This window comes from Benincasa hispida, chromosome 2 (genome assembly GCF_027475165.1).
Source record: "Benincasa hispida cultivar pf3 chromosome 2, pf3_genome.v1.1, whole genome shotgun sequence".
In the NCBI taxonomy this organism is placed as follows: Eukaryota; Viridiplantae; Streptophyta; class Magnoliopsida; order Cucurbitales; family Cucurbitaceae; genus Benincasa; species Benincasa hispida.
In genome coordinates this window covers 53,395,230-53,422,544 of record NC_143479.1, presented here as the reverse complement: position 1 = coordinate 53,422,544, position 27,315 = coordinate 53,395,230, and the positions used below count along the sequence as shown (strand labels likewise).

At 32.8% G+C, this 27,315-nt stretch overlaps 2 protein-coding genes across 2 annotated transcripts; one reads left to right on the top strand and one right to left on the bottom strand.

Annotated features, from left to right (window-relative positions):
- Positions 1-1,242: 1,242 nt before the first annotated feature.
- Positions 1,243-10,571, bottom strand: LOC120071037 (short-chain dehydrogenase/reductase 1-like). The gene is made up of 6 exons (XM_039023025.2): positions 10,234-10,571; positions 9,470-9,567; positions 9,123-9,366; positions 8,926-9,003; positions 3,108-3,293; positions 1,243-1,810 (listed from the first exon to the last, which is right to left on the bottom strand). Exons 2-6 carry the CDS (start codon positions 9,499-9,501, stop codon positions 1,433-1,435), a joined length of 918 nt encoding a protein of 305 aa, XP_038878953.1. The 5' UTR covers positions 9,502-9,567; positions 10,234-10,571; the 3' UTR covers positions 1,243-1,432.
- A 13,582-nt stretch (positions 10,572-24,153) lies between these two features.
- Positions 24,154-27,202, top strand: LOC120071401 (non-specific lipid transfer protein GPI-anchored 2). Its single transcript, XM_039023663.2, has 3 exons — positions 24,154-24,814; positions 26,744-26,797; positions 26,925-27,202. Exons 1-3 carry the CDS (start codon positions 24,463-24,465, stop codon positions 27,062-27,064), a joined length of 546 nt encoding a protein of 181 aa, XP_038879591.1. The 5' UTR covers positions 24,154-24,462; the 3' UTR covers positions 27,065-27,202.
- The last annotated feature ends 113 nt before the right edge of the window (positions 27,203-27,315 follow it).

Sequence of the window (27,315 nt, the reverse complement as noted above, 5' to 3'; positions counted from 1 at the left end):
TTAGAAGTGCATAGATATTATAATACTTGGGATATATATATTAAATAAACAATGAAATCTATTGACATACATATCAAAACATATTTAAGTTCTAAGGTATATTTAAAAATAACCATGGATATTTAAGTAGATATCGAAATATTTACCAATATATTTCATATATTTTTTAGAATGTTTCCAAATAAACAATGGAATATATTACACACAAGTGAATAAACAATGAAATATTTCACATAATATAAAAATCAATATGAAAAATGAAATGGTGATTTATGTCAAAAATTGAATCAATCTCTAATCTATATACTGGTATATTTCAAATATTTGTTAGAATATTTTCAAATACCTAACAAAAATGTTATGAGGTATATTTTGTTAATAACAATGAATCCCAAATATATATATATATATATGTGTGTGTGTGTGTGTGTGTGTGTATGAAACCAATGAAAATAAAAAATAAAATTTCATTAAATGCATTTTCTCTCTCCACTTGAAATAAATAAAAGGAAAAATCTCAAATTTTTTCTCTCCATTTGAAACGGGAAAAATCTCAAATTTTTTCTCTCCATTTGAAACGATAAATGCAGTTTCTCTTTCCATCATTAAAAAAAACTTCTTAAATAAAGAAATATATATAAAAATTGGAAATAAAAATAATACAAAGGGTAAATTTATCCAAAAATAATACTAAAAGTCTTTCTTAAAAAAAATCAATCTTATAGGTAAAAATCCCTTCTACAAATTTAGTTAACTTTCTTTTTGCAATTTTGTTGTGATTTGTTTACTATTTTTTGTTCTAAATATCAGGAGCATTTTAAACCCAAATTAAAAATTATGTGTTTTTTTTAAAAAAAACAAAAAACAAAAAAAAGAGTAAGCCTTCTATTGATCAATTCTATCATTGTTGACGATAGATTATATTAAAAAATTATCTTCACAAAATGTATTCAAACTTAAAGTATGTATTGTATTTTTTATCAGGATTTACAGATTATTCAAAAGTTGCTATGTTCCAAACCTTCAACTCAAACAAGAGAATCATAGCGTAGATAATAGCTGCATTGAGTTAAGAGCATTGCCAATTCAACTGTATACTTCCATCAAGATAAAACAAACACATTTTTTTTTAATGGAAACAAATTTTTTTCATTGAAAAAATAAAAAGACTAATACAAAAAAATTATATTAAACCTCAAGAGAAGAGAGAAACTAAGAAAAAAACAAGAGAAGACAATACTATTGAGGTACAAAGAAGAGAAGACAATACTATTGACATCTGCAAACCACATTTTTCAATCAAATCAGAGAATATGGCAAGAATTATAGGTGACAATTCTGCTGGAACATTTTTACCATTCTGAAACAAGGTATCAAAACACATGTTGAAGAAAGGAAAATGAAGGGCTCATTCCAAACTGCAATGGGTTAATTAAAACTCTGCCAATTCAGTTTGATCAAAATAGCAACCTGTGGGACCTCCATCCGGCAAAAGAGCTAACTTGAGAGGACCTCTAGCCCCTTCTTCCACAGTCAATACTCCTGTATGCCAGTTGATATCGGTATCAACATAGCCTGGATGAACACAATTTATATACATTTTTGGATGCTTTCTTGCAAGAATTCTTGTATAAGCATTCACTGCAGCCTTGGAGATGCTATAGGGTGGAAGCATCATTGTCCATCCATTTGCTTCTAATCTATCTTCCTTCAAATCATGTAGAAATCTTTTCAGCAGTGCATCTATCCTTTCTTCACTCAAATTTTCTATATCTCCCAGTTCTTTTCGTATGTGCTCACCTGGAATTCTCTGCCAATAGTAATTTTATAGTCAAACCATCAAATGATATCATTTTTAATTTTCTGACAAATAAGATCATTCTCACCCTTGCTATCTACCAAGAATAGATTTATGACCCTTTTTCATAAGTTTGTGTATACCTAAGCTAACCTTTCAGAACAACCGTCTGAGTTCATTATGTTTAGTTTAAAAAAAGTCTCTTAAATTTTTTAATTCTTTTTGTATGTGCTCACTTGAAATTCTCAGCCAAAAGTAACCATAGTCGAACAACAATAGCTTCAAAATGACTTTGTTTTTAGTTCTCTTATGACTCATAACTCATAAGTTTATTTTTTCACCAATTACTTGCTATCTACTAGGAATGATTCTCAACGCTTTTTTTTCTTTCTAGGAAAAAGCTTGAATCTTATAGAACAACCATCTAACTTTATTATAATGAGTTAACAGGCTAAAAGTGTTTCCAAACAGCATAAACAAAAAAAATATATAAAAAAAAAAAGATGCAATATAAATAAATAATTGATTAGAAAAATAAACACAAGAGAATATAAACAGCATCAATTACCATAAATAATTGGAAACACTTTTAGCCTGTTAAGTATAAAAAATAAAATATGGAAAATGGCAATAGATCAAAGGTACGAAAGGGAAAATTTTCACCATCTGTCAGATAGGGTCAACACAAGTGAAGGAGAGAGAGTAGTTTCAATGTTCTGGGGGAGGGGGATTTCAGGTAAAAAAAGAGAAAAAAAAAACACTTAATGTCCCATGAATTTGGCAGCTTGTATCAATTGTTACCACGACTTTTGGATTCATCAAATTGCAACTTGAACTTGGATAAGTGTGCAAGCTTTACCTTAAACTCAAATGAGATAAACAATTTTTACCTTTGAATAGATTTTCGTTAGAAGAATCATTAAGAAAAAAAAAGGTATTCTCACAACTTTTGTCTGTATGAAATTGATCAGATTTAATAGAAAACGACGTCAAAGTTGTTTTTCCTTTCCTTTTTAGTTGAAATATGTGAATTTTAGTAGAGCTATTCAATATTCGACTTTGTGCATAGATCAAACTTAATTTTATGTCAACTTTATTTTCATTGAAATTAATGAACTAATGAAGCCTTTCACATTGCTTTTTGTAAAATAATTAGTGAATTAGCATAAAAGGAAATTGTCCAATTTGATGAAATTGAAAGTTCAAGAGAATTATAATACTCGGTTCGAAGAGTAAATTGATTTTTCTATCCCTAAAGAGAACCATAAAGACTTATAGCAGAAGAAGTTTATAAAGAATGGTGTGATACCTTCAATTCGCTTCTGAGAGAGGAGACATTCACAATCCTTGCTCCTTGGGAGGATTGCTGTAGCAGTGGAAGAAGGGCTTCTGTTACTCTTTTAAGACCATAGTAATTTGTGTTAAGGCATTCTTCTGCCTTCTCACAATTTGTCTTTATCACACTCTGAACAAAGTTCGTTGCCTTGCCGGAGAGCTGTACTTAAAAGTTTAATCATGGATGAGACAGATTCCTACAAACTCACAAACATGAAATACTGCTGAAAAAAATGTTTAACTGTTTTAAAAGTTTGCTTCCATGGATATTTTTTAATATATAAATAGCATAGTGTAAGGTATCCCCTTACAAATCTAATATTCTTAAAGGATACCTTGCTCCTAGGAGCGGCACAACCTCGCTTCTCTCTTGAGAAGCCTTTTCTAAAACCAAAAGCTACCAGAAAAGGATCAACCCTACCAACATATACTAATCTTCCCAACGGTAGAAACCCTCACGTACTCACTGGTCCCCCCTTACATATTTTCTACTGACCCCTTACATATTTTCTACTAACATTCCTCACTCCCTCAAAATAACTAACTTCCTCCCACAATTACAGATTTTCCCTTCCTCTTATACTGATGAATTATCGGTGGCCTAACATTACCCACCGGCTCGAAATCAACCTCGTCCTCAAGGTAGAAATCCAGAAATTGCTGTCTAAAATTCTGCAACACCTCCCAAGTCACTTCATGTGCTGGCAGTCCTTCCCAACTAACCAGCGCCTTGACTTCCCCCGAATTCGGTTGCTTGCGAAAACCCAAAATTTCTGGTGAACGTGCGACCCATTCATAATCGTCAGTTATCAGTGGGGTTTCCTTCTGCAACCCATGATGTTCGCCAAGCGCCTTCTTCAATTGGGATACATGGAACACTGGGTGAATAGGTGTCGGGTAACTTCAACTGGTATGCCACGGTGCCGACACGTTTCTCGATCTGATAAGGCCCAAACAATTTCGGGGACAATTTTCCATTCTTCCGCTTGGCCAAGGAACGCTGCCGATAAGGTCGAATCTTCAAAAACACCCATTCGCCCACCTTAAAACCCCACCTCTCTTCTCTTCTTACCAGCATATATCTTCCTTCTTTCTTGTGCAGCTTGCATGTGTTCCTTTAAGGACGAGAGGTCTGCATCATGATCCTTGAGCTGCTGATCCAAAGGTCGCGTTGGCTGTTTTATTATCACCATTAAAAAAGACAGTGAAGGAGGCGCTCGCCCATAAACTGCTTGGAAAGGGGTCACACCAATGGAGATGTGATACGTGGTGTTGTACCAATACTCGGCCAGGCCAACCACTTGATCCATTGCTTGGGTTTCTCTCCATAGAAGCAACGTAAATATGTTTTACACTTTTGTTCACAATTTCCGTTTGCCCATCCGTCCGGGGGTGGTATCCCGAGCTTAATCGTAATTGTGTGCCAGCCATCTGAAACAGCTCCTTCCAGAAATGACTGAGAAAAATTGTCCCTATCCAAAATGATGAAGTTGGGAAACCCGTGCAGGCGAACCACTTCGCGAATGAATACTTCTGCCACGTCCTTTGCTGTGAATGGATGCTTCAAGGTCATGAAGTGAGCATACTTACTCAATCGATCTACCACTACAAGGATAGTATCAAACCCGGCTGCTCTTGGTAAGCCTTCAATAAAGTCCATGGACAAGTCAGTCCATATAGCATCTGGAATATCCAGAGGTAATAGCAAACCAACCGGAGTTAAAGTTTAAGACTTGTTTCGTTGGCAAACTACACATTGCTCCACATACTTCTTTGCATCCATTTTCATTCCCTCCCAATACAAATCGCCTGTGAGACGCTTGTATGTACGCAACACTCCCAAATGTCCCCCGAGCACTGAATCATGATAAGAATACAATATGGCTGGTATAAGTGTCGACATACTTGAAAGAACAATCCGCCCTTTGTATTCCAATCTGCCTTGATGGAGTGTAAATCCTGGTACACTTTCCTCATCCTCCTTGAGCTTTTCTATAACCCTCCTCAATTTAGGATCGTTCAAAACTTCTGCGTGGAGCCTTTCCATCCAAATCAAGAACATTTGGAATTGTAATGGCTGACAATTGGACCATGGAAGGAAGTCTAGATAACACATCAGCTGCCTTATTCTTCAGTCCGGGCTTATATTGGACCTCAAAGTCATACCCCAGCAATTTTGACAACCATTTCTGATATTGTGGTTGAATCATCCTCTGTTCTAATAAAAATCTAAGTGCCCGCTGATCTGTCCTCAGTATAAACTTCTGCCCAAGTAAGTATGGTCGCCAACGTTGTACAACATTTACCATGGCCATCAATTCCCACTCATAAACAGGCTTTGCTCGGGCTTTCTCAGACAAACTCTGGCTGTAAAAGGCAATGGGTCGCTGCTGTTGAGACAACCCTGCTCCAAGTTCTGTCCCTGAGGCCTTGGTTTCAATAATAAAAGGTTTTGCAAAGTCCAGCAGGACTAATACTGGCAAGGTAACCATTGCCTTTTTTTAACTTTTCAAATGCTACCTCGGCCTCCTCACTCCATTCAAATGCTCCCTTTTTAAGCAATGCACTTAAAAAGGGGCTGCCAAGCTGCCATATCCCTTCACAAACTTTCTGTAGTAACCCGCGAGGCCAAGAAATGCTCATACATCTTTGACATGTTGTAGACGTGGCCATTCTACCATTGCTCTGAATTTTTCAGGATCTGCCTCCACACCTTTGCTTGAAATAAAATGCCCCAAATATTCTATCCTCTCTTGGAAAAACTGACATCTGTTTTTATTAGCACAGAGGACATTGTCTCGCAACACCCCAAAGACAATACGCAAATGCTGCAAGTGCTCATCCATATTTGGGTTGTATATCAAAATGTCATCGAAAAATACCAAAACAAACTTTCTCAAATAGGGACAAAAAATCCGGTTCATCAATGACTGGAATGTGGCTGGGGCATTCATTAACCTGAACAGCATAACGAAGAACTCATAATGTCCTTCACGAGTTCAAAAAGTTGTTTTCTCCACATCAGCCCTATTTACTCGAATCTGATGGTATCCCGATTTCAAATTGATTTTGGAAAACACATTAGCACCTTGTAACTCTTCAACTACAGGAATAAGGAATTTATCAGGAATTGTTACTCTATTTAACGCCCTGTAACCGATACAAAACCTCCATCTGCCATCTTTCTTCCGCACTAGGAGAATTGGGCTTGAATACGGATTAGTGCTTGGCCGAATCACCTCAGCAGCTAGCATCTCATCTACCAATCTCTCAATTTCTTTCTTTTGAGAGTGGCCATATCTGTAGGGATGCACATTCACAGGTGATATTCCCTCCTTCAAGTGAATTCGGTGATCAATTTCACGTTGAGGTGGGAGAGTGTTAGGCCATTGAAATACTGTCTGAAATTCTTGTAACAGATTTTCCAAACCTAATGTGCACCTGTGGCATCAATTCCCTATCCGCATTATGAGTTGTCCCCTCTTGTGTAACCACGTTTAAGGACCTACATAAACCTTAGTCCTCGCTCTCCCTAAGACTTGGCCATTTTTTTAAACGGAACTTGAGACTTTGTAAGGCTCGAGTCTCCTTTAAGTATCACGTTTGTGTCTCATAGCTAAGCCCTTCCAGTCGACTTCCATCACACCCAAAGTAAACAGCCATTGCATACCCAGCACCACTTACACCCTCGTCAACTATATTGGCAAAAAGCTTTCGATGATTGTTAATTCTCCCACTTTCAACACTACCCCCTTACACTCCCCGGCCTCTCACTACTGTCCCTATGCTCATAATGACGCCACAGTTGGCTGTCTCGGTCACCGGCAAACTCAATTCGTCCACCACCTGTTGTGCAAAAATTGTGTCGCAGCACAATCTATGAGAAAAATGACCCCTCGCTCTTTAATCTTCCCTCGCAACTTCAACGTACCCGGATTGGATAATCCGACCACCGAATTCAAGCATAATTCCACCGCATCTTCCACTTCATATTCTGGAATGACTTTGTCTGCTTGCAACTCCGTCGTTCTTCCTTCAATACTCATTTCATCAAAAAACTCATATTCATCAACGTTTAGATGCACCACGAACAATCGAAGTTCTCTTGAATCCTTAATCTTGCAACGATGCTTCGGTGTAAATTTTTCATCACAACGAAAACACTGTCCTTTTTTTCCCTCTGTGCCTGAAATTCCGCATCCGATAACTGACGATGTGGTCCATCTCTCTTTCCTCCAGCAGGCGCCGCAAACCACAACGTGATCGTTTTCATCGGGAACGCATCAACAACCCTCGAGACATCACTCCCCACCCCACTTGAGTTAGACTTAAGGTTCATTCCTTGGGCCTTCCCCCCGTTTGGGCTTTTTCCCCTCTCTTCCTCCCAAATTAAATTTCGGTCCTCTATCTTTTGGGCCAGTCGCATCATTTGGGCTAGACCGACTAGTTCCAGCAATTCCAACTTGGCCCGGATCACCGGATCAAGCCCTTTTAGAAACGTCTCCTCCAGTACTTCATCGGTAAGCTGCATCAGGGGAGCCACCAATTTATCGAACAAATTCCAGTAATCCTCCACTGTCGTCTCTTGTTTGATTCTCAAGAATTGACCGCAAACCGTCCCCTTGTTGATTGAAAACGTGTTAACAGTCGCATCTTAAGATCCTTCCAATCAACAAACGATTCCCTCTCCTCCTTCAATCGATACCAGTCCAAGGCCACACCATCAAAGCTAATAACAGCTACATTGAGTTTTTCAGTTTCAGACAATTTATGGATTTGGAAATACCTGTCCGCATGAAACATCCATGAATCTGGATCCTTTCCCTTGAACATGGGCATCTCCACCTTTTTTAATTTGCTCTGATTAGTTTCGCCCTCCTCCAGCTTCTCCTTAATCGCCGACAGCAAATCTCCTACTCGTGATGTTTGGCCTCCTTCCTCCAGCTTTGATTGTGGAGTCGTCTCCTCCCCCAATGTTGATCCCCCACTCTGCCAGGACATGGTAAGCTAGACCATCATCGTCGCCAATATTCTCTGAGTCTCCTCAATTTTTCTGTTGTTGTTCGACTTGGGTGCTCAACTGTTTTTGCTGCTCTTCCGACTGAATGCTCAATAGTTTTGGTCAGGTTCACTAGCGATCCTTCCACCTCTGGTATCTTCTTGAGCCCCTCCTTGATCGCTTCGATTTCTCGGTCAATAGCATCAATGCGCTCCTCAAACTTCTTCACCATTCTCTTTCTCTTGCCCGGTACGAACTGCTCTGATACCAATTTGTAAGGTATCCCCTTACAAATCTAATATTATTGAAGGATAACTTGCTCCTAGGAGCGGCACAACCTCTCTTCTCTCTTGAGAAGCCTTTTCTAAAACCAAAAGCTACCAAAAAAGGATCAACCCTACCAACATATATTAATATTCTCTACGGTAGAAACCCTCTACGTACTCACAAGTCCCCCCTACATATTTTCTACTGACATCTCTCAATCCCTCAAAAGAACTAACTTCCTCCCACAATTACAGATTTGTCCTTCCTCTTATATTGATGAATTATTGGTGGCCTAACACATATCAAGTACACACTTATCTTCAAGTTCAACAACATATGAGGTTGGAGGGTTCAAACCTCTGGCTTCATGCCTTAACCAATTGAGCAAACTTAAGGTTGGTGGTACACAATGATTTTGAGTTTTACAAAAATGTAGTATATGAGAATTAAAAAAAATGTGTTTGAAAACAGTCTTCTAAATAAGTCCTGAACATATCTGAATGAATTAACAGAAAGGTAACAATACCCAAGAGGCGGGATCTATGTTCAAGGCCCTTAATCCTTCCTCATCAACCACAACTCCAGAAGCCCCAGCATTATTTACCTGCAGTAAACATGTCAATTCACTATGAACAAAAAAAAATGGAAAAAAAAATAGTAACTCTAGTACTTGAAATAGCAATCCAAATGACTAAAATGAATTTGAATAATTTGAAACCTTACCAAGATATCAAGCCTGCCAAACTTGTCAGCTATGAACTTAGCCAAAGAGTGGATACTGTCAGAGTCCAACACATCAAGTTGATGGAAAACTACATTTGGTAAACCAATTTCATGGAGCTTTGAAACAGCCTTCAATCCTCTTTGCTCATTTCTGGCTGTCAAAATCACTGTTATGCCTTGAGAAGCAAGTTGCTTTGCTGTTTCGAATCCAATCCCCTTGTTTGCACCAGTGACTACACCATACCTGCGAAGCATAACTTTCAAACCTCTTATTTGGAAATTCTCATCGGGAAAAAACACAGACAAAATAGTCAAGAATATTACAGTGAATTGAAGTAACAACATACCTCTTAGCTTCAGAATTTCCATTAGTTTGCATTCTTGCTACAATTGGAAGTCCTGAACTGCTCTAAATCTTTTATTTGCAGTAGTTTGTATGTTAAACCTGTCAAGTTCAAATAAGTTCATGTTTTGATCCCTCTTTTCAGAGACATCTCGAATATAGATGATTTCTTTTGGTGGTGTTCAAATCACAAGTAGTTTCATTTATAGCCTATCCATGATTATTAGCTTTTATATTAGTTCGTCCAGAGGGGTAAATTTACTACGACTATCCTAAGATTGTCTTCTTTTGTAGCTTTAATATACTCCTTAACTTATCACTTTCTTATCGAAATTATAATAGCAATGGATTAAGAAGAAAAAACAAACATGCATATACATATACATGTAAATGAATTCATTTTATGGACTTCAATTTTCATCGTAATATGTATTTTCCCAGCCATCACATCACAACAAGATCCAAATGTTCTAGTCAATATAAACATAGCCAAGCAATCATTCTTGACTTTAAATCACAGTTTCAAATCTCCACACCCCACAAGTCTTATACTATGAAAAAATCGAAATATCCTAACAACTGCATGAAATAAAGGCCCTCAAAAAGGATATCAGATAAGAAGGCAAGTATTTTTGAGAAAGAGTTCTCATAGTAATTTCATCAAACATCTGGGGTGCACGACATACAAAACTCACAATCATCGCCATAAAACCGAAGAAATAAATAGATTGGATAAAGAGGGCATTTATGAAAAGAAAAAAGGGTTACCTCGGAGACGAAAATGGGGGAATTGTGGATCGGTGAGCAAGTGAAAGAAAAAGAGTGATAATGATGAATATGACAGCAGTTGTGCAAGGCCACTTGACCTGTCAAATCCATTTCCGCGCTTCTCCATCTGCTACGCGACGGTTCCAAATCTACCAAATCTCCGAACAGCGGCATAACCCAATATTTTATTTAGGATCAATAGTCTCGTAACCTTGATTTGAATGGATTTAATTTTGGCTTTTTTTTACACATGTATAAATATGTCTAATTAGGCAATTGTCTAAATTTTTCTTATTTTTTCTTTTACTATTTATTATTATACACAAAAAAACTGATCCAATTTGTTTTACAATCTTACTTCAGTTTTTTAATAATAATAATAATACCAAAAGAAGCATATAATAGAACGTTGTTACAGATATGAACTTCTAAAAAGAGTTTTCTTTTCAAAATTTATACAAATAAGAAAGTTTTTTTCAAAAATTAAAAAATTGTTGACTTCATAAGTGAAAGTAAGAATCGACAAGAAACTTCGAAAGAGAAAACAAGGTATATTTGATATATACAACACTGTTCGCACGAGGTTTGGGTTGAACTTATGTTGATGTATATTTAACATGGATGTGCTTCAATCTCTAGTACTTGAATCTGATTCTCTTTCAATTAAATGCATACACCAGATGTATGAAAGCATAGCGCATGATATGTTTGTATCTTCAGGATTCGAGCTTCAAGGAGCGATGTAGTCTCCAAGACTTGAGCTTCAAGGAGTGGTTTAGTCTTCGGGACTTAAGTTTAAAGAAGTGGTTCAGTCTCCAGAACTTGAGCTTCAATGAGTGGTGTAGTCAACTTGAGCTTCAATGAGTGGTGTAGTCTTTAGGACTTGAGCTTCAACAAAGAGTTTAGGAGTTAGTCGATTTAGGAGGATAGGGAGCCTTCTGAATATAGAGAATTCTCTCTAGGTTCTCTGGAGTCTAAACTTTCTGACCTTTCAAATGAAGGAGAACTCTCTATTTATAGAGTTTTCTAGCGGACTTTGTGGACTTGGTTGGTCTATAGAATTGACTATTTGGCCCAATTAACTAGATTTGGATCTTATTTGACATTTTTACTAATTAAACCTATTTTTAGGCTAAATTAGAATTTAGCCCAAATAATAATATAGAATTGGATCAATTCAATCAAACAATCATGATGAAAACACATTGCATCATCGGAATTTTCCAATTTATGTCTCTAATTTCAATTTATAACACATGTCAACATTTAATTGATCCCAAATTTGATGATTTGTAATTACGTCATTCATTTGAGAAATGGCGTGTCAATTCATGATTGGTAAAAAATTTATCATTCAACAAACACTATATTTTTTAGTTTTTTTAGAAACAATTATGATGAATGTATGAAGAAGAAAATTTGTATAATATATCATCTTATATACCAGACAATATATGAAATGTATAATTATATTTTTCAGTATATTTGTAAACACAATAAAAAGTAAAAAAAATGATAAATGCGATGTATATTTACGTTTTCCAATATATTATCAATATATTATCAATATATTTGATATTTCAATGAAGAGATGATCTATTTTCACCTAAAAGTATGAAATAAAATAAAAGAAAACTCCTAAAATAAAAGAAACACTAATTTAAAATATATTGTATTAAATAAATATTAATAGAAATTAATAAACACAAAAAATTAAGTCAAAATTTTGAAAATGATGTTAATAAGCAAAAAAAAAATACTTAAAAAATTTATAGCTGAGAATAATGTAATGAATGATATTTTAAAATATATATATATATTATATAATTAATAATGAATTCAAAAAAATGATATATTTTTATTTTAAAATATTGTAAAATTAAAAGATGAAAATCATATTTTTAAAATTTTAAATTTGTACCAATTTAGGCCTCGTTTACTAAACTATCATATTTTTTTTAGAACATAACCTTCATATAAATACATTAAAAAAACAACAAATTTCAAATAAGATCTACAGTTATTTGATTTATCAGATGATATTATTTAATTCATTTTTAAATGGTCTTTTTTATAACAAGTTAATAAAAAAATCATATATAGGAGAAAAAAGATTATTCACTTAAAAGTATTTTAATTAATATTAAATTAACATAAAAGAAGATTATTAAACACTATGACTTTGGGGCTATTCTCATACTTATACTAATATTAATACTAGTTACCGATACTAATATGGATATAGGTATAGAGAAATGGTAAAGGATGAAAAGTTACTAAAAGAGATGGTGTGGGTCCCACATAATAACCAAAGCTAATTGGATTGATGACTCTCCCTTCTGCAATCGGATTATGGATCGAGATGGTGAAGTTTGTAAAGCAGAGAGACAAAAATGAAATTTTTATTGTACTAGGCATCTTATGCCCTAGTTTATTGTTTTGTGTGCTTTGTATTTTCTTATATTGTACACCCCACTAGCTTTACGTCAAGTGGGAGATTGTTGGGTTGATGTCATAAATCTCGTAGGGTCCTATAGTTTATAAACATTGTATGAACAAACTTTTATGTGATCAATAATATATGATATTTTATTCACGTTGTCTATAAAATATGTGATTTTTAGTTGCATTAACCCCAAATCAATAAACTAACATCCAAGGTTATTTTTGTAACTTTACATGTATGTGGAGATGTATAGGTGGATCATGTTTAAGTGATAACCTAAATGGTCTGTAGTAGATGGATAAGGTTGGGTATCTTATCTTGATGACACTAAGAGTATGGCCCGCTTTGTAGGTGTTACAATTGTTGTAAAGTGCTACAAATGATATGATCCTGATCATTCATGTATTAGACATGCGAGCAAAGATATTCTATACAAAGGAGTTTGTATAAGACCAAACTATGAAATGTTTAGTCTCATTATATAACATCATTTATAATAGAGATTTACATTTAACTAAGATGACCATAGGTAACATGACCTGAATCCTGAGTAAGTTGTGAACTTCTGCCACTAAGAGCGGTCATTTGATTTGTATGGGTGAGAGTGGTCAGATCGCTAACTCAACAAACCTACCATTTTGGGGATTCGTCCAATTTGGGAGCTGAGAACACAGCTACATGAGATGGAATTCACTCCTTACCCGAAGCAGGGGTAAGTAGATAAATTGTTCCCTTAAGGGTTGATTCCGGGTCTTGAACAATGTGGCGCCACACTCTCTCCTAGCCCGAGAGGGGTTTAGTCATAGTAGGACTATGATCTATTGTTCATTAGAGGAATCAGTGATACTTAAGGAGTTAGATGTAACTACAGGGGCAAAACGGTAATTTGGCCTAATTGTACTTACGAGCAATTTGGCCTACGTGTCCATAAGGTCCTCTTGGTAACTCAAAAAGATTTAGTTGAGAATCAGTTTTTTGGTTAATTTAAATTGTTCAAATTAATAAGAGGGATTTAATTATATATGATATAATTGTCATAATGTATTTGATACAATATAGTTTAATGGGAGGAAATAAATATTTGAATGAGATTCAAATATATTTTCTATGAATATGATTCATAGTTGTTAAATTTAATATAAAAATGATTTTTATTAAATACCATAAAATAGAGGAAAAAACTATAGTTTATATTGTATGTGATAAAAATAATATAAATATAATATGACAAGTTAGTTATCATATTTATTTATATTATTTTATTATTATGTAACTAATAATTTCCCCATCTTTTCTCTCCAACCACTTTAGTTGATGGTTGTTAATTTTATGGTAAGAGGAATAAAAGAAAATGGGTAATTGCAATTGGTAGCATTTTTATGAATAATAGTCAAGTGTATAATATTATTTTTAAAAAAATTGCAAATAAGCTAAGTCTATCAATAATAGACTCTTACAAGTGATATGGTCTATCATTGGTAGACTCCTACAATAATATGGTATATCACTGATAAACTATTTAATTTTGACCATATTTGTAAATTTTTTTTTTACATTATATTATATATTATATACTTTGAGTCTATTATCTATATTTACAATTGTCCCAAAAGAAAAGTGGTTTTTTGTTCTTCCTCTACGTTGTAATTTGCTGAACGATTGGGAATCTACAGAATTGTTATGATATATTGTGTTCTTGAAAGATTTCTCAATCTTCTACCTCCTTCACTCAAACTATCCCTCATAACCAAAATAGTCAGAACCCACTACTTTTGGGTTCTCACCTCGAGAATACCAAAGATTCTTTGTGGCTGTGGCTGTGTCCATTGGATATAACCAATCAACTATGCGATAACCCTTTACAAATTGCTCGTAAGTACAGCTGGACCAAAATTACCATTTTGCCACTGCAAGTACATTTAACTCCTTAAGTACCACTGATCCCTCTAATGAGCAATAAGTCATAGTCCAACTATGATCAATCCCCTATCGGGCTAAGAGATGGTGTGACGCCACATTGTTCAAGCCCCAAAATTAGCCCGTAAAGGAGCAATTTATCTACTCACCCAGATATTGGGAAGAAGTGAATTTCGTCTTGTATAGCTATGTTCCCAACCCTTTAATCAGACGAATCCCAAAAGTGGTAGGCTTATTGGGTCGGCAATCTGGTCACTCATACAAATAAAAAGGTCGCCTTTATAGGCAGTGTTGGGATTAGTGTCCTAATTCTCTCGGAATCTCGTTGTTTGTAATGATACACATTGTTTTATGAATAAAATAACTGTTATTTCATTATGGCATTTACTCATATCCAATAAACAAAGCTCAATGGTTATCTTATATAAAGCTAAGCATGTATATGGGATATACAAGTGGATCATGCCTTAAGTGATAACCTAAATAGGTTGTAGTATAAAGATTAAGGTGAGATACCTGTTCCTGGTGACACTACGGATACGACCCGCTTTGTAGAAGTTTGCAAGTGTTGTAAACTACTACAGATGGTAGATTCTGACCATTCATGTGGAGATGTGCGAGCGGGAGTGTCCTATACAAAGAGTTTGTATAAGATCGAACCACGAAATGACTAGATTTTGTATATAACGTTGTTGATACTAGAGACTTACATCTCACCTAAACGACCATAGGTGACACGACCTCAATCCTGAGTGTTTTGGGAACTCCTACCTTTGAGGACAGTTCTTTGATTAGTATGGGTGAGAGTGGCCAGATTGCCAACTCAACATGCCTACCTTTTTAGAGACTTGTCTAATTGGAGTTGGGAACTCAATACACAAGATGGAACTCACTCATTTCCTAAAACAAAGATAAGTAGAGAGATTGCTCCCATAAGAGCTGATTTCAGGGCTTGAACATAGTAGCCACAACTTCTTTTTGAAAGAGAGGACTCAGTCATAGTAGGATTATGACTTGTGTTCATTAGAGGGATCAGTGATACTTAAGGAGTTAGATGTAACTACAGGGGCATAACGATTATTGGCCCAGCTGTACTTACGAACGATCTGTGAAGGGTTGTCGCACTGCTGATTTGTTAAGATGGACACATAATATATCTGTGGTAAGAAGAATTCAGCTGTCGATTTTTAGTGAAGTGTCTGACAGTTAACAGATGGTGGATCCCGTGACTAAAGAGTTTAGTCAGCTATTCATGTACCGTTAGAGCTTCGAGTTACAGGTTCATAAGGTCCTCTTGGTAGCTCAATGGATTCAGTTGAGGATCAATTATTGGTGTTGATTTGAAATGTTCAAATTGACAAGAGGTATTCGATTATATATGATATGATCGGTATGGTGTATGAGATACATCTAATGGAGGATTAATGTAAATGAGATTTACATTAAGTATCATGGAATAGAAAAAGAGCTATGGTTTATATGTTTCATGAGATGAAATATTAAAACTATAGGTTATAAATATAGTATGATAAGTTGGTTATGAAAGATTTGCTACCTTTTAGACATGGAATTCATCTATCTAAGGAATAGTGTTATAAGACAGCTCAAGAAGTTGAAGATATGAAACGTATTCTCTATGCATCAGTAGTTGGTAGTCTGATGTATGTTATGTTGTGTATACGACTAGACATACGCTATACAGTAGCAATCATCAATAGGTTTCAGTCCAATCCTGGATATGATCATTGGACTGTCCTTAAAAATATCTCCAAGTATCTTTAGAGAATGGGGGACTATATGAGCGTATATGGTGCTAAGGATTTGATCTTTACAGGATACACTAACTCTGATTTTTAGATCAACTTCGGGATCAGTGTTCACTCTAAATGGAAGAGCTATAGTTTGGAGGAGTATAAAGCAAAGTTGTATTGCTGACTCCACCATGGAAGCTGGTTGCATGCGAAGTGGCAAAGAAAGCAATATGGCTTAGAAAGTTATTGAAAGATTTGGAAGTGGTTCTAAATATATATCTGCTTATAACCCTCTATTGTGATAACAATGGAGCAGCTGTCAATTCTAAAGAACTAGAAGCCATAAATGCGGAAAACACATTGAGCCCAATATCATCTCATCAGGGAGATCGTACATCAAGGAGACGTGATCATCACGCATATAATCTCAGAAGACAACATTGCTGATTCGTTTACTAAGACCTTCATGGCTAAAGTGTTTGAGGGTCACCTAGTGAGTCTAGGACTACAAGTTATGTAAATCTAGGGCAAGTGGGAGAAGTCATGTATGTGGTGCCCTAGTTTATTGTATTTATGTTTTTTTTCTCACATTCAACATTGTATATATATCACCCCATTGGAGTTTTGGTCAAAATGGGAGTTTTTGTTGGGTTGTATGTCCTAAACTTGTGGTTTGTAAACGTTAAACATATTCTATTTGATAATAATTTTGTTATTTAGATTATTCATTAAAAATGTTATTGAATATGTGAATTACATCTTTTTTACCCTAAAACTAATAAACTAAGAACCCTTGGCTATAACATGAATACTTGAACTTTATGTGGAGACATAAAAGTGGATTAAGTTCGAGTAATAGCCAAAATGGTATATAGCATAGGGATAAGGTTTGGTACCTTAACCTGGAGAGAAAATGCAACCCACTTTGTATTTGATGCAAACGATGTGATCCTGAATCGTTCATGTGAAAACATGCGAGTAAGGACTTCATATGCAATGAGTTTGCATAAGATCAGACCATGAAATAATCACTTTTACTTTATAACATTGTTTACTGATAAGACTAACTATTTCAATTTGATAACCTAGGTAACTCGATCTTAATCCTGAACTGACTAGGAACTCTTGTTTATTCAGGATTATCCTTTAATCTGCATGGGTGAGAGTGGCTCAACATCACCGACTCAATAAGCCTTCCATTTTAGGGGTAAGACTGGGCAGATGGTTGAGGACGTAATTCGGCAATATGGAATTCACTCCTACTGACTCTAGGGATAGTATATAGGTTGTTCTTTTAAGTGCTGAATCTAAGTTTTGAACAAGGGGCCTTAACCTCTCATTGGCTCGAGAAAGACCTGGTTCGATGGTTGGACAACAAACCAACACTTCTTTTTTGTCAGGTTTCATTCGATTTGTTGTGCCCCAAAATCAAACTAATTCATTGAATGCATCATTAAAGGATCAGTGGGACTTAAGGAGCTAGATGTAATTAAAGGGTAATACGGTAATTTTGACCCTGTTGCAGTTACGAACAAGCTGCGAATGATCGACTTACTAATCATGGTTAAATCAAGTGGACAGAAATATATTTATAGTAAGGGGAGTGCAGCTACTGGGCTTTAGTGGAGTGTCCCAACAGTTAACGAAAATGTTGGTTAATTAAGTTAAGAGTTTAGTTGGTTATTTTTGGATCGTTGGATCTCATGATCTGTAGGTCCATTAGGTCCCTCTGCTAGCTCACATCAGACTAAACCTTAGAACAATGTGATGAGAGAATTTGAAATGTTCAAATTCAGATTAGAGAATAAAGTATTAATTATATACGATATAATTAAATGTTTAATTGTTGAATTAAATAAATTTGAGAGTTGGAAATATTTAAATAAGATTTAAATACTATTCACGTGAATGGGGATTCACGTTCGGGATTGGTGTTTTATTAATTTAATATATGATATTAATTTAATTTGATTAATTAAATTGTGTAATTAATCGTTTAAAATTAATTTTATATAAAATTATTTTAATAGAAATTGATTTTATTTAAAGATGAAATTTCATTTCAAAATTGAAGTTTTGAAATTTCAATTTTGAATGAAATTGGAGATAGTGGAAAGTTTCCACCTTCTCCACTTTGATTAACACCTTTAATCTTACTAAATTAGTGGTTAATTTGGTGTCAATTTTTGGTTCATTTGTTTTGCATAGATTCTTCTTTAAATAGAGGAATTATTTGCTAAATAAAACTTCATGCAATTTGCATATTTGAAGAAGAATTATTTCTCAACATTCACACATTAAAGTATCAACTCTCTCAAAATTTTCTTAAATTTATTTACAAATTGGATCCCACAATCCGTTATAAGGTCAGAAATTAACGAAAAAGATTCTAGTGGTGGTCCACGAAGCGTTTGTGATCTGAATTAAGCTGAGGATTGCATCAATTGGAGTTCTATAAAGGTTGCTTTATGAATCCCTAATTTTATGATATTTACATGCATGCTTGAATCCTAAAATTAATGTAGTTAGAGTGCTTAAGATCTAAATTGCTTATCATGTTTGTAGTTAACTCTTTCAAATCAAATAACATGTTTGATTTGTAGTGATCCAGAAACTTTGAATAAACTATCAGGTAAATGTAGATAAAGTTGCCCATTTTTGTAAAAATTAAGCCTTACGCAATCTTGTGTACACGAAGAATGAGATCTATTAACCATGTACATTATAATAGAAGATAACATATTTTGTATTGAATCTTTTTGGGAAGGCCACAACTTGATGACGATGTAACTTTTGTTTGATGACAATTTGAATTTGGACGACCATCTAAGCATACTATATACCTAGTAACTGCTTGATATTTAGTCCATTTGAAATTATTGGAGCTCATAATGCATAGGTTTATAAATTTTTTTAATTTTCAAATAAAATTTATCGATATCGATATATCCACCTATATATCCATAAAATTGAAATTTTAATATCAATATCAAAGTCGATATCAATATTTAATGCTTAGTTATAATCAATTTGGTTGTTCAAACGTTATTTTGAAATTAGCAGGGGTATTTTTTAAACCAAAATCTTTTAGTAGGGCTATTCTTAAAATAATTCTAAATTTTAATCAAATCAGACATGTCATACCACCTGTCAATTTTTAACGTCCACTTCATCATTCCGTTTTCTCCCTTAACAGCAATAGTACTTTTGAGTCAAATTTGAAAGATGAAGGATATATTATTAAACTTTTGAAAGTTAATTTGTAGTTATTTACTATTATGACACTAGGGTTTAAAGTAGTGCGCTATATAAACTCTCTATTCTCTCTAATAATACTATTCTTCCTCTACCTCGTAGATGTAGCTAATACACCGTTAATGAATCACGTATATCTATGTATCAGTTCTTTTACATTGAATCACTAATTTTGTAAGATCATCAATATTAACATGTGAAAGAGGAGAAAATTAGGATATATATATATATAATTTATTTATAGGAAGTTGGGTTGGGTGATGAAGTAATAAAAACTAGACCTTGTACTCTTATACTCCCATTTCATCTTCCATAATAAGTATAAATGTGAAAGAAAAAAAAATTATTCATTTTTCTTTTATTTCCTTCCAACTCCCAACAATGAAAATAAATTATCTCACAATGGCCTTAAAAGAGACAAACTTTCACATGGGACTATCATTATTTCAAAAGACTTTGTACCTTTTTGCCACAAGGAGAATTTGAATCCCAACACCAACTAACTTCAAATTATTATTTTCTCACCCTTTTTCTCAATAATTGTTTGGTTTAAAGGAAAATTTCCAATATTAGGATAGTCTGAATAGACTCATTCATTGTTGGCCACGAAAATAGTATTTTATGGAGGTCCATCCTGTAATGACATGTTAAATAATGAATGAGGTAATTGATATTACGATAGTAGATTTTTATTTATTTTTTTATTTATTTTTTTGTTTAAAGTTGAATGATAAGAGTAGATATAGGGAGAAATATGATAATTATGGAAGTTTAATTAATTAAAAATTTAATAGAAAAATTGCAAAAACAAGAACCATCTTACGTGGTAGTTACAATTATACCCTCAAACTTTCAATTTTAAAAATTGTGTCATCAAACTTATACAAGTGTTAACATTCGACCCTCAAACTTATACTAGGTTGTAGAAAAATATAACCTCAAATTATTTATAAAAAAAAGATTAAACTAACCCTTCAAACTTATACAATTTTTACAATTATGTAATTTGCTCAAATTTAATTTTATGTTATATATCTAGTCATTTACATTAAAGTTTTTTTTTTTAAAAAAAATATCTTGTTGGGTCTCTAAGTTTTGGGTCTAGTTTTCACGTGGTCCTTGAGTTTTTTTATACTTTTAATTTTTAAATTTTGAGTTTGGTTCCATCTAATCCTTTCAAATTGTTATAATTTAACTCTTGAGAATCGTGAAACGTGAAAATGATAGAAATTTTTTTTATTTGATTGAGAAGTGTGAGAATAAAATGGTTTTAGCATTACATATCGGGTCAAAATGCTCAATTCAAACATGGGTTTTGAATTACATTACATTACAAACTCATCCATTATGGTCTTCCTAATAACCCTTAAATATGGTAACATTTTGAAACTTAATAACCAAATGAAAACTAGATCTAAAGATATATATATTTTTTTTAAAAAAAAAAAAACCTTTTTCTTCTCATTTTTAATCCATCTAGTAGAAAAATGTAAGAGATTTCATATATATTTTTAAAGTTTCAATTGTAGTTCTAGTAGGTCCCAAAGATGATACATTTTACTAATGATGACATGAGTGATAATTCAACCTAGTGTGACATAAGAGAGTAGGCTAGCTAAGTAATTTCACTTTTGATATGTATTTCTCTTACCCATCTCATTTATTTTTGTTTAATATATTTGCCTTAGTTTAACCAAAGCCATCTATTCTCTCTTAATGCAAATCATGCTAAAAGTTCATTTCTTAGTCTAACCAACATGTCACATTAATAATTTAAGTTCATTTCTTAGTCTAACCAACATGTCACATTAATAATTTAAGTAACAACATTAATGTAGAAATTTATGAGAATTAAAAGAGACAATCTATAAATATATAATCAAAAGCTTTTAAAGTTCAAATAATGTATGAAACTTTGTTAGAAACAATAATAAGGACAAATATAGATATACACCCATATCAATTTAAACCCTAAACTAATAATTGTATCAATTTAAATCCTAAACTTTTGAGGTTGTATTAATTAAAACTTTTAATTTTCATAAGTATATCAATTTAAACCCTATATTTTTACAAATGTATCAATTTATATATTCCTTCCGATTTAGTTTGAGAAATATCATACAAAATATTTATTTTTTTTAAAAAAATTAAACTTATAGATAGTTATAATTGAATGGATTTAGAACATTTATTAGAATTATATTTGAAATCATCAATCCATAAATTCTTATATGTGTATAGACTTCTACAATTGACGATTATAATTTGAATAAACACTTTTTAAATAAATCTTAATTGATTTGCTCAAGTAAATTAGAGATTTAATGATAAAATTATAAATCTCACACGATGTTTATCTAAATATAGTATAATGAAGGATTTAAATGGATACAACTATTAATTTAGAGTTAAAACCCAAAGATTAATAGTATAAATTGGTATTTTTCCTAATAATAATAATAATAATAATGTATGATACAACCAATATAAAAGCCCACAAACTAAAATTTTAATTTAACCAAAAAAATTAATTCACTATATGCCTAAATTTATGATTCAATTTAATTAAATCGACCATTTCAAAATTAAGATTCACTCACCAGTAGCCTATTGGGCTGCATAATTAAGGGTTAAATCACACGTTTAGTTTAAGGGTTAAATCACAAGTTTAGTTTAGTTGGCTAATATTTTAAGTTTTGACTAAAATATATCTGAATTTTCATAAGTATGTAATAGTCCCATCCATAAAGTTTCAATTGTGTGGCTCATAAATACTCAAATTTTAAAATATCTAATAAATTCCTATTTTTTTTTAAAAAAAATTATCTCCGATAAATTTCTAATATTTTCAAAAGGTTTAAAAATAAATGTATGAAACAATGAGATCACAAAATTAAAAATGGTGTCTAATAAATAGGCCAATTTCAAAAGATGTGAAAACACCGATGACTTTTTTTTTTTTTTTTTTTTAACACATTTTAAATTTCAGGGACCAAACATATACAAATTTAAAAGTTTAAGGACTAAACATACAAATAATTATCTTTAACGATAATATAATATAGGTAAAATAAACAAGGTTAATATACCAATTTGGTCCTTGTACGTTTAATTTTGTTTAATTTTAATCCATTTATTTTCAAGAAATCTAAAATTTAACCCATCTTACTTGTTCATTGTTGATATTTTTCTTTATAAAAACGTTATTTATCAGCCCTTTCACTATAAAATCATATTTACATACTTTATTTTATTTTCATGAAAATGACTATTATTATTTAGCAAATTTTGATAAAACTGAATTTTGAAGAATTAAATTTAAAATTTATTAAACGTGAACTAAAATTAAACATTTAAAAATATAAATATTAAAATTAAATATATTTAAAAGTAAATTAATTAAAATAATACATTAACCAATAAATAAATATAAATCCCTAAACAGACAAAACATAAGAATGAAAGTATTTTTTTTTGGACAAATATCAATTTATATAAGTTAATTTGGGGGTTATATCAATTTAAATCTCAAATTAATAATTGTATCAATTTAATCATAGACTTTAGGAGTTATATCAATTTAAATCCCAAACTAATTACTATATCAATATAAACCCTGAACTTTAATAAGTGTATTTAATTTCAATTTTGAATTTTCAAAATAATATCAATTTAAATTGCACCATTATTTTTTTTATTTTGATATATTTTTTTTATTTGGATACACTTATGAAAGTGTAAGGTTTAAATTGATATATCTATAAAAGTTTATGCTTTAAATTGATATACCTATAAAAATTTAGGGTTTAAATGGATATAATTATTAATTTGGATTTAAATTGATACAATCCCAATATTAATGATTTGATTTGATACAATTATTAGTTTATGATCTAAATTTATATAATCCAAAAATTTATGGGTATAAATTGATTGTTTTTTTAACTGCTAAAAATATTTACAAATATAACAAAATGTTATTATCTATCAATAGATTGCAATAGATGCGGATAGACCACAATAATGTCTATCGTGGTCTATCACTGATAGACAGTAGGATAGACAACGGGGGGTGGGGAAAAGCGGGGAGGGGTTCCTCGTCCCCGTCCCCGATGGGGGAATTTACCGCATCCCCGTTGGGAAAACGAGTCCGCATGGGTACCCATTCCTCTTTACCCTTTTCTTTCTCCATGGAGACTTTTTTCTAAAAAAAAATTCCTAAAATTCTCTTTGATTTGAAGTTTGATTGGACTAAACGAAAAAGTAAGCTAAATGTAAAAAGTTAAAATACTTAATATATATATATATATATATATATATAGAAAAATATATTAAAAATCAAATAGGGGCGGGGTTGAAGTTGGGTATAGAATGGGGATACCTTCTCCATCTCCAATTTGATCCCATTTTCAATCAAATTGGAGATTTTCCATCTTAATTGAAGAATTTTGCCAATCTTAATAGACAATAATATTTTAGTACATTTATAAATAAATCACTCATTTTCTTTTATTTTAAAACAACCACCTACAAGAAACATTTCATTTTATGTTTTTTTGGTGAGAGGAAAAAAAAGGTGTGTCATAACTACAAGAAATAAATAGTCCCTTGGGAGTTGGGACGGTGCAAAAAAAAAAAAAAAAAAAAAGAAAAAAAAAGAAAAAGCAATCAAAATCCCGCAATGGCGTAGCTGGTGCCATTAATTCCCTCACCTTCCTCTTCCCAAACCATTTCCCTTCCTCTCTATTTCATCACCTCCTCTCTTTCCCTCTCTCCTCTTCAATTCCACCGCTGCTCCATCAAAAGAAAAGGCCCTAGAAACACACATCCGATCTCTTTCACTTCAGATCGCGACCAATGGCGGCGACGGCGGCAGTGCCCTCGATCTTCGCATTCGCAGTGGCGATGATGGCGATTCACGGCATTGCAGCGCAGGCACCGGCGCCGGGGCCGGCGGGGGAAGTGGATTGCTTTACCACGCTGCTGAACATGTCGGATTGCTTGTCGTACGTGACGACGGGGAGTAATGATACGAAGCCGAACAAGCAATGCTGTTCGGAACTGGCGGGGCTGGTGGAGAGTAGCCCTAGCTGTCTCTGTCAGTTGCTTAGCGATCCTGATAAAGTTGGATTAACCGTTGATATTGACAGAGCTATGAAGCTTCCTTCCGCCTGCAGCGTCTCCACTCCTCCTGTTTCTCTCTGTTCACGTAAGCTTTCTTTTCCCTTTTCCTTTTTTTTAATATTAAAAAAATCATTTTTATTACAATTTTTATTTATTTAAGCTTAGTTTTCGATTTCGTCATTTTAAAATTTGGGTTAAATTATAACCAATATTTGTTTAAAAACTACCTTATACTTTCAAAATTACACTAACACCCCAATGATTTAAATTTTCTTTCAAAATGCTACACCATTTCGTAATCGTACAAAATTCAAAAGAATTTCTACTATGTATATGATAATTTTGAGGTTAGATGTTCAATTTCTACCCTACAATTCTCAAGTTTAGAATTTCATTGCATACGAAACTCTCTAATGGATCATTTGATTTTTACAAATTTTTTTTAATTTATTCGATTTATTAGACACAAAATTGGGAGTTCAATTATCTAATAAACACGTTTAAAATTTTAAGTTTTGATAATCATTTGATTTTTTAAATTTATGCTTATAAACATTCGTTTTTAATTTTGTATTCACTTTCATATTTTAAAAAATCAAGGTAAATTTTGAAAACTTTAAATAATAATTTTCAAAAAACTTGTTTTTGTTTTTAAAATTTAACTTGGAGTTTAACCGTTTCTTCAAGAAATACAGAAAACATGATAGAAAATATAGTATGCAATTTTGAAAAATATATATATATATATATATATATATATTTCAAAATCAGAAAATGAAAAATAAAATCTTTACCAAACTGGATCTTAAGAATTAAATAAACACAAATTTTAAAATTCAAAAACTAAAATCCTGTTTGATAACCATTTGGTTCTTTGTTTTTGTTTTTGAAAATTAATCCTATTTCATCTACATTTCTAACTATAATTTGTGTATGATTGAATTTTTAACCAAATTAAAAAAAAAAACAATTTTTGGAAAGCTATTTTTTTTTTTTTGTTCTCAAAATTTGACTTTGGGTTTTAAACCATTGGTGAAAAGTAAATAACAAAAAAAGAAATTTGGAGGTGAAAGATTCGACTTTCGAAAACAAAAACTAAAAACAAAATAATTACAAAGGAGGTTTAAACACCAACCAAAAAGGAAAAAGGGGAAAAAGGTTTTTACTTTTTTTGTCATAAAGCAGAAGGAGAGAATTTAGAATCATATTAAAGAATTAGATTTGGGCAGTTCTCTTTAAATTTGAACTAAATCGAGCATCGGCAACCAAATTTCAATTATTAAACTAATATAAATTCAAGTGGATTTAATTAAAGTCCAATGTGATGATAATTGAAAGTTCAAAAACATTTTTATAAAGTAAAAAATTAAACCAAGCAATGGTAAACTGGCTTGATTTTAATTTTTTCAAACAAACATAAACTAATATATTGCCTTTGCTATCAAGATGCTCTTTTCCCCCATTAAAAATTCAAATAAAGTTTAAACCTTGGATAACTTGTCTTAAAAGCAACCAAATTTTACAAGAATCATCAATAAATATAATCATAAGATGTGGCTTACTAGCTCAGTGTAAGCAATTGGTTCGACTCAGTTTGAATGTTGAAATCAAATCCAAACCACCAGTTTTATTACAAAATCCAAAAAATCGAATCGAACCACTCTGATCAACTAATCAACAGTTTGGTCAGTCTAGTCATCCAGGTTTACCAATTTAGGCATATGACTATTGACCTAACATATATTAGTCTCACTCCAATGTCAACTCCATCAACACCATCCTTTGATATATATATTTCGAGCGTTAATGTATATTAATAATTAATTGGTCGACTCAGTTTAATTTGGTTTGTTCTTTGTCAAAACCAAACCCAACCAAAAATTTTCGGTTTTTCCTTTTCAAATCAAAACTGCCAAACCAATTGGTACCAACCCAAACCAACAAGCAGTTTTTTCAGTTTTTCGGTTTTTCCTTACACCTCTAACTAGCTCAAATCTGTTTCTCCTGAATGCAGTTTTGGGATTTCCAGTGGGATCAGCAAATAGTCCAGCACCAGCACCAGCACCAGGTAGTAAATCTTCCTGTCTGTTTCACCTTCCTATCTGTTCGTTGTGGAAATAATGAAACATTCTAAGTTCACAGTTTGAGGTTATGTTAAACTAAAGTTTCATTGTTAAATGTGGAAACGTATCTAGGTGTTCAACCACCGGATGCAGGAGACTCTGGCATCGCCGGCACCCCGGGAAACAGCGGGAACAGGGCTTCAAGCATCGACCGCCTTCATCTTGCATTTCCACTTGGCTTAGCCTTAGCATTTCTTCCTTCACTTCTCTAACCAAGATATCTTCTTTGATTATCTGTTATTGTTTGCCTATTCTTCTGTATTTCCTTTTCAATTTAGAAGTCATTGTATTGTACTGAGATATTTTCATGATTGTTTTGTTAGGTAATAAAATGTTAGCTTCTATTCAAATATTATGTTGAAACTACCTGTCCTTGTAGCTTGTAAGAAGTGCATGTTTCTGTGGTGGTAAAGATTGAAAAAAAAAAATTTCATAGTTTTGCTTTAGGACATTACCATATGAA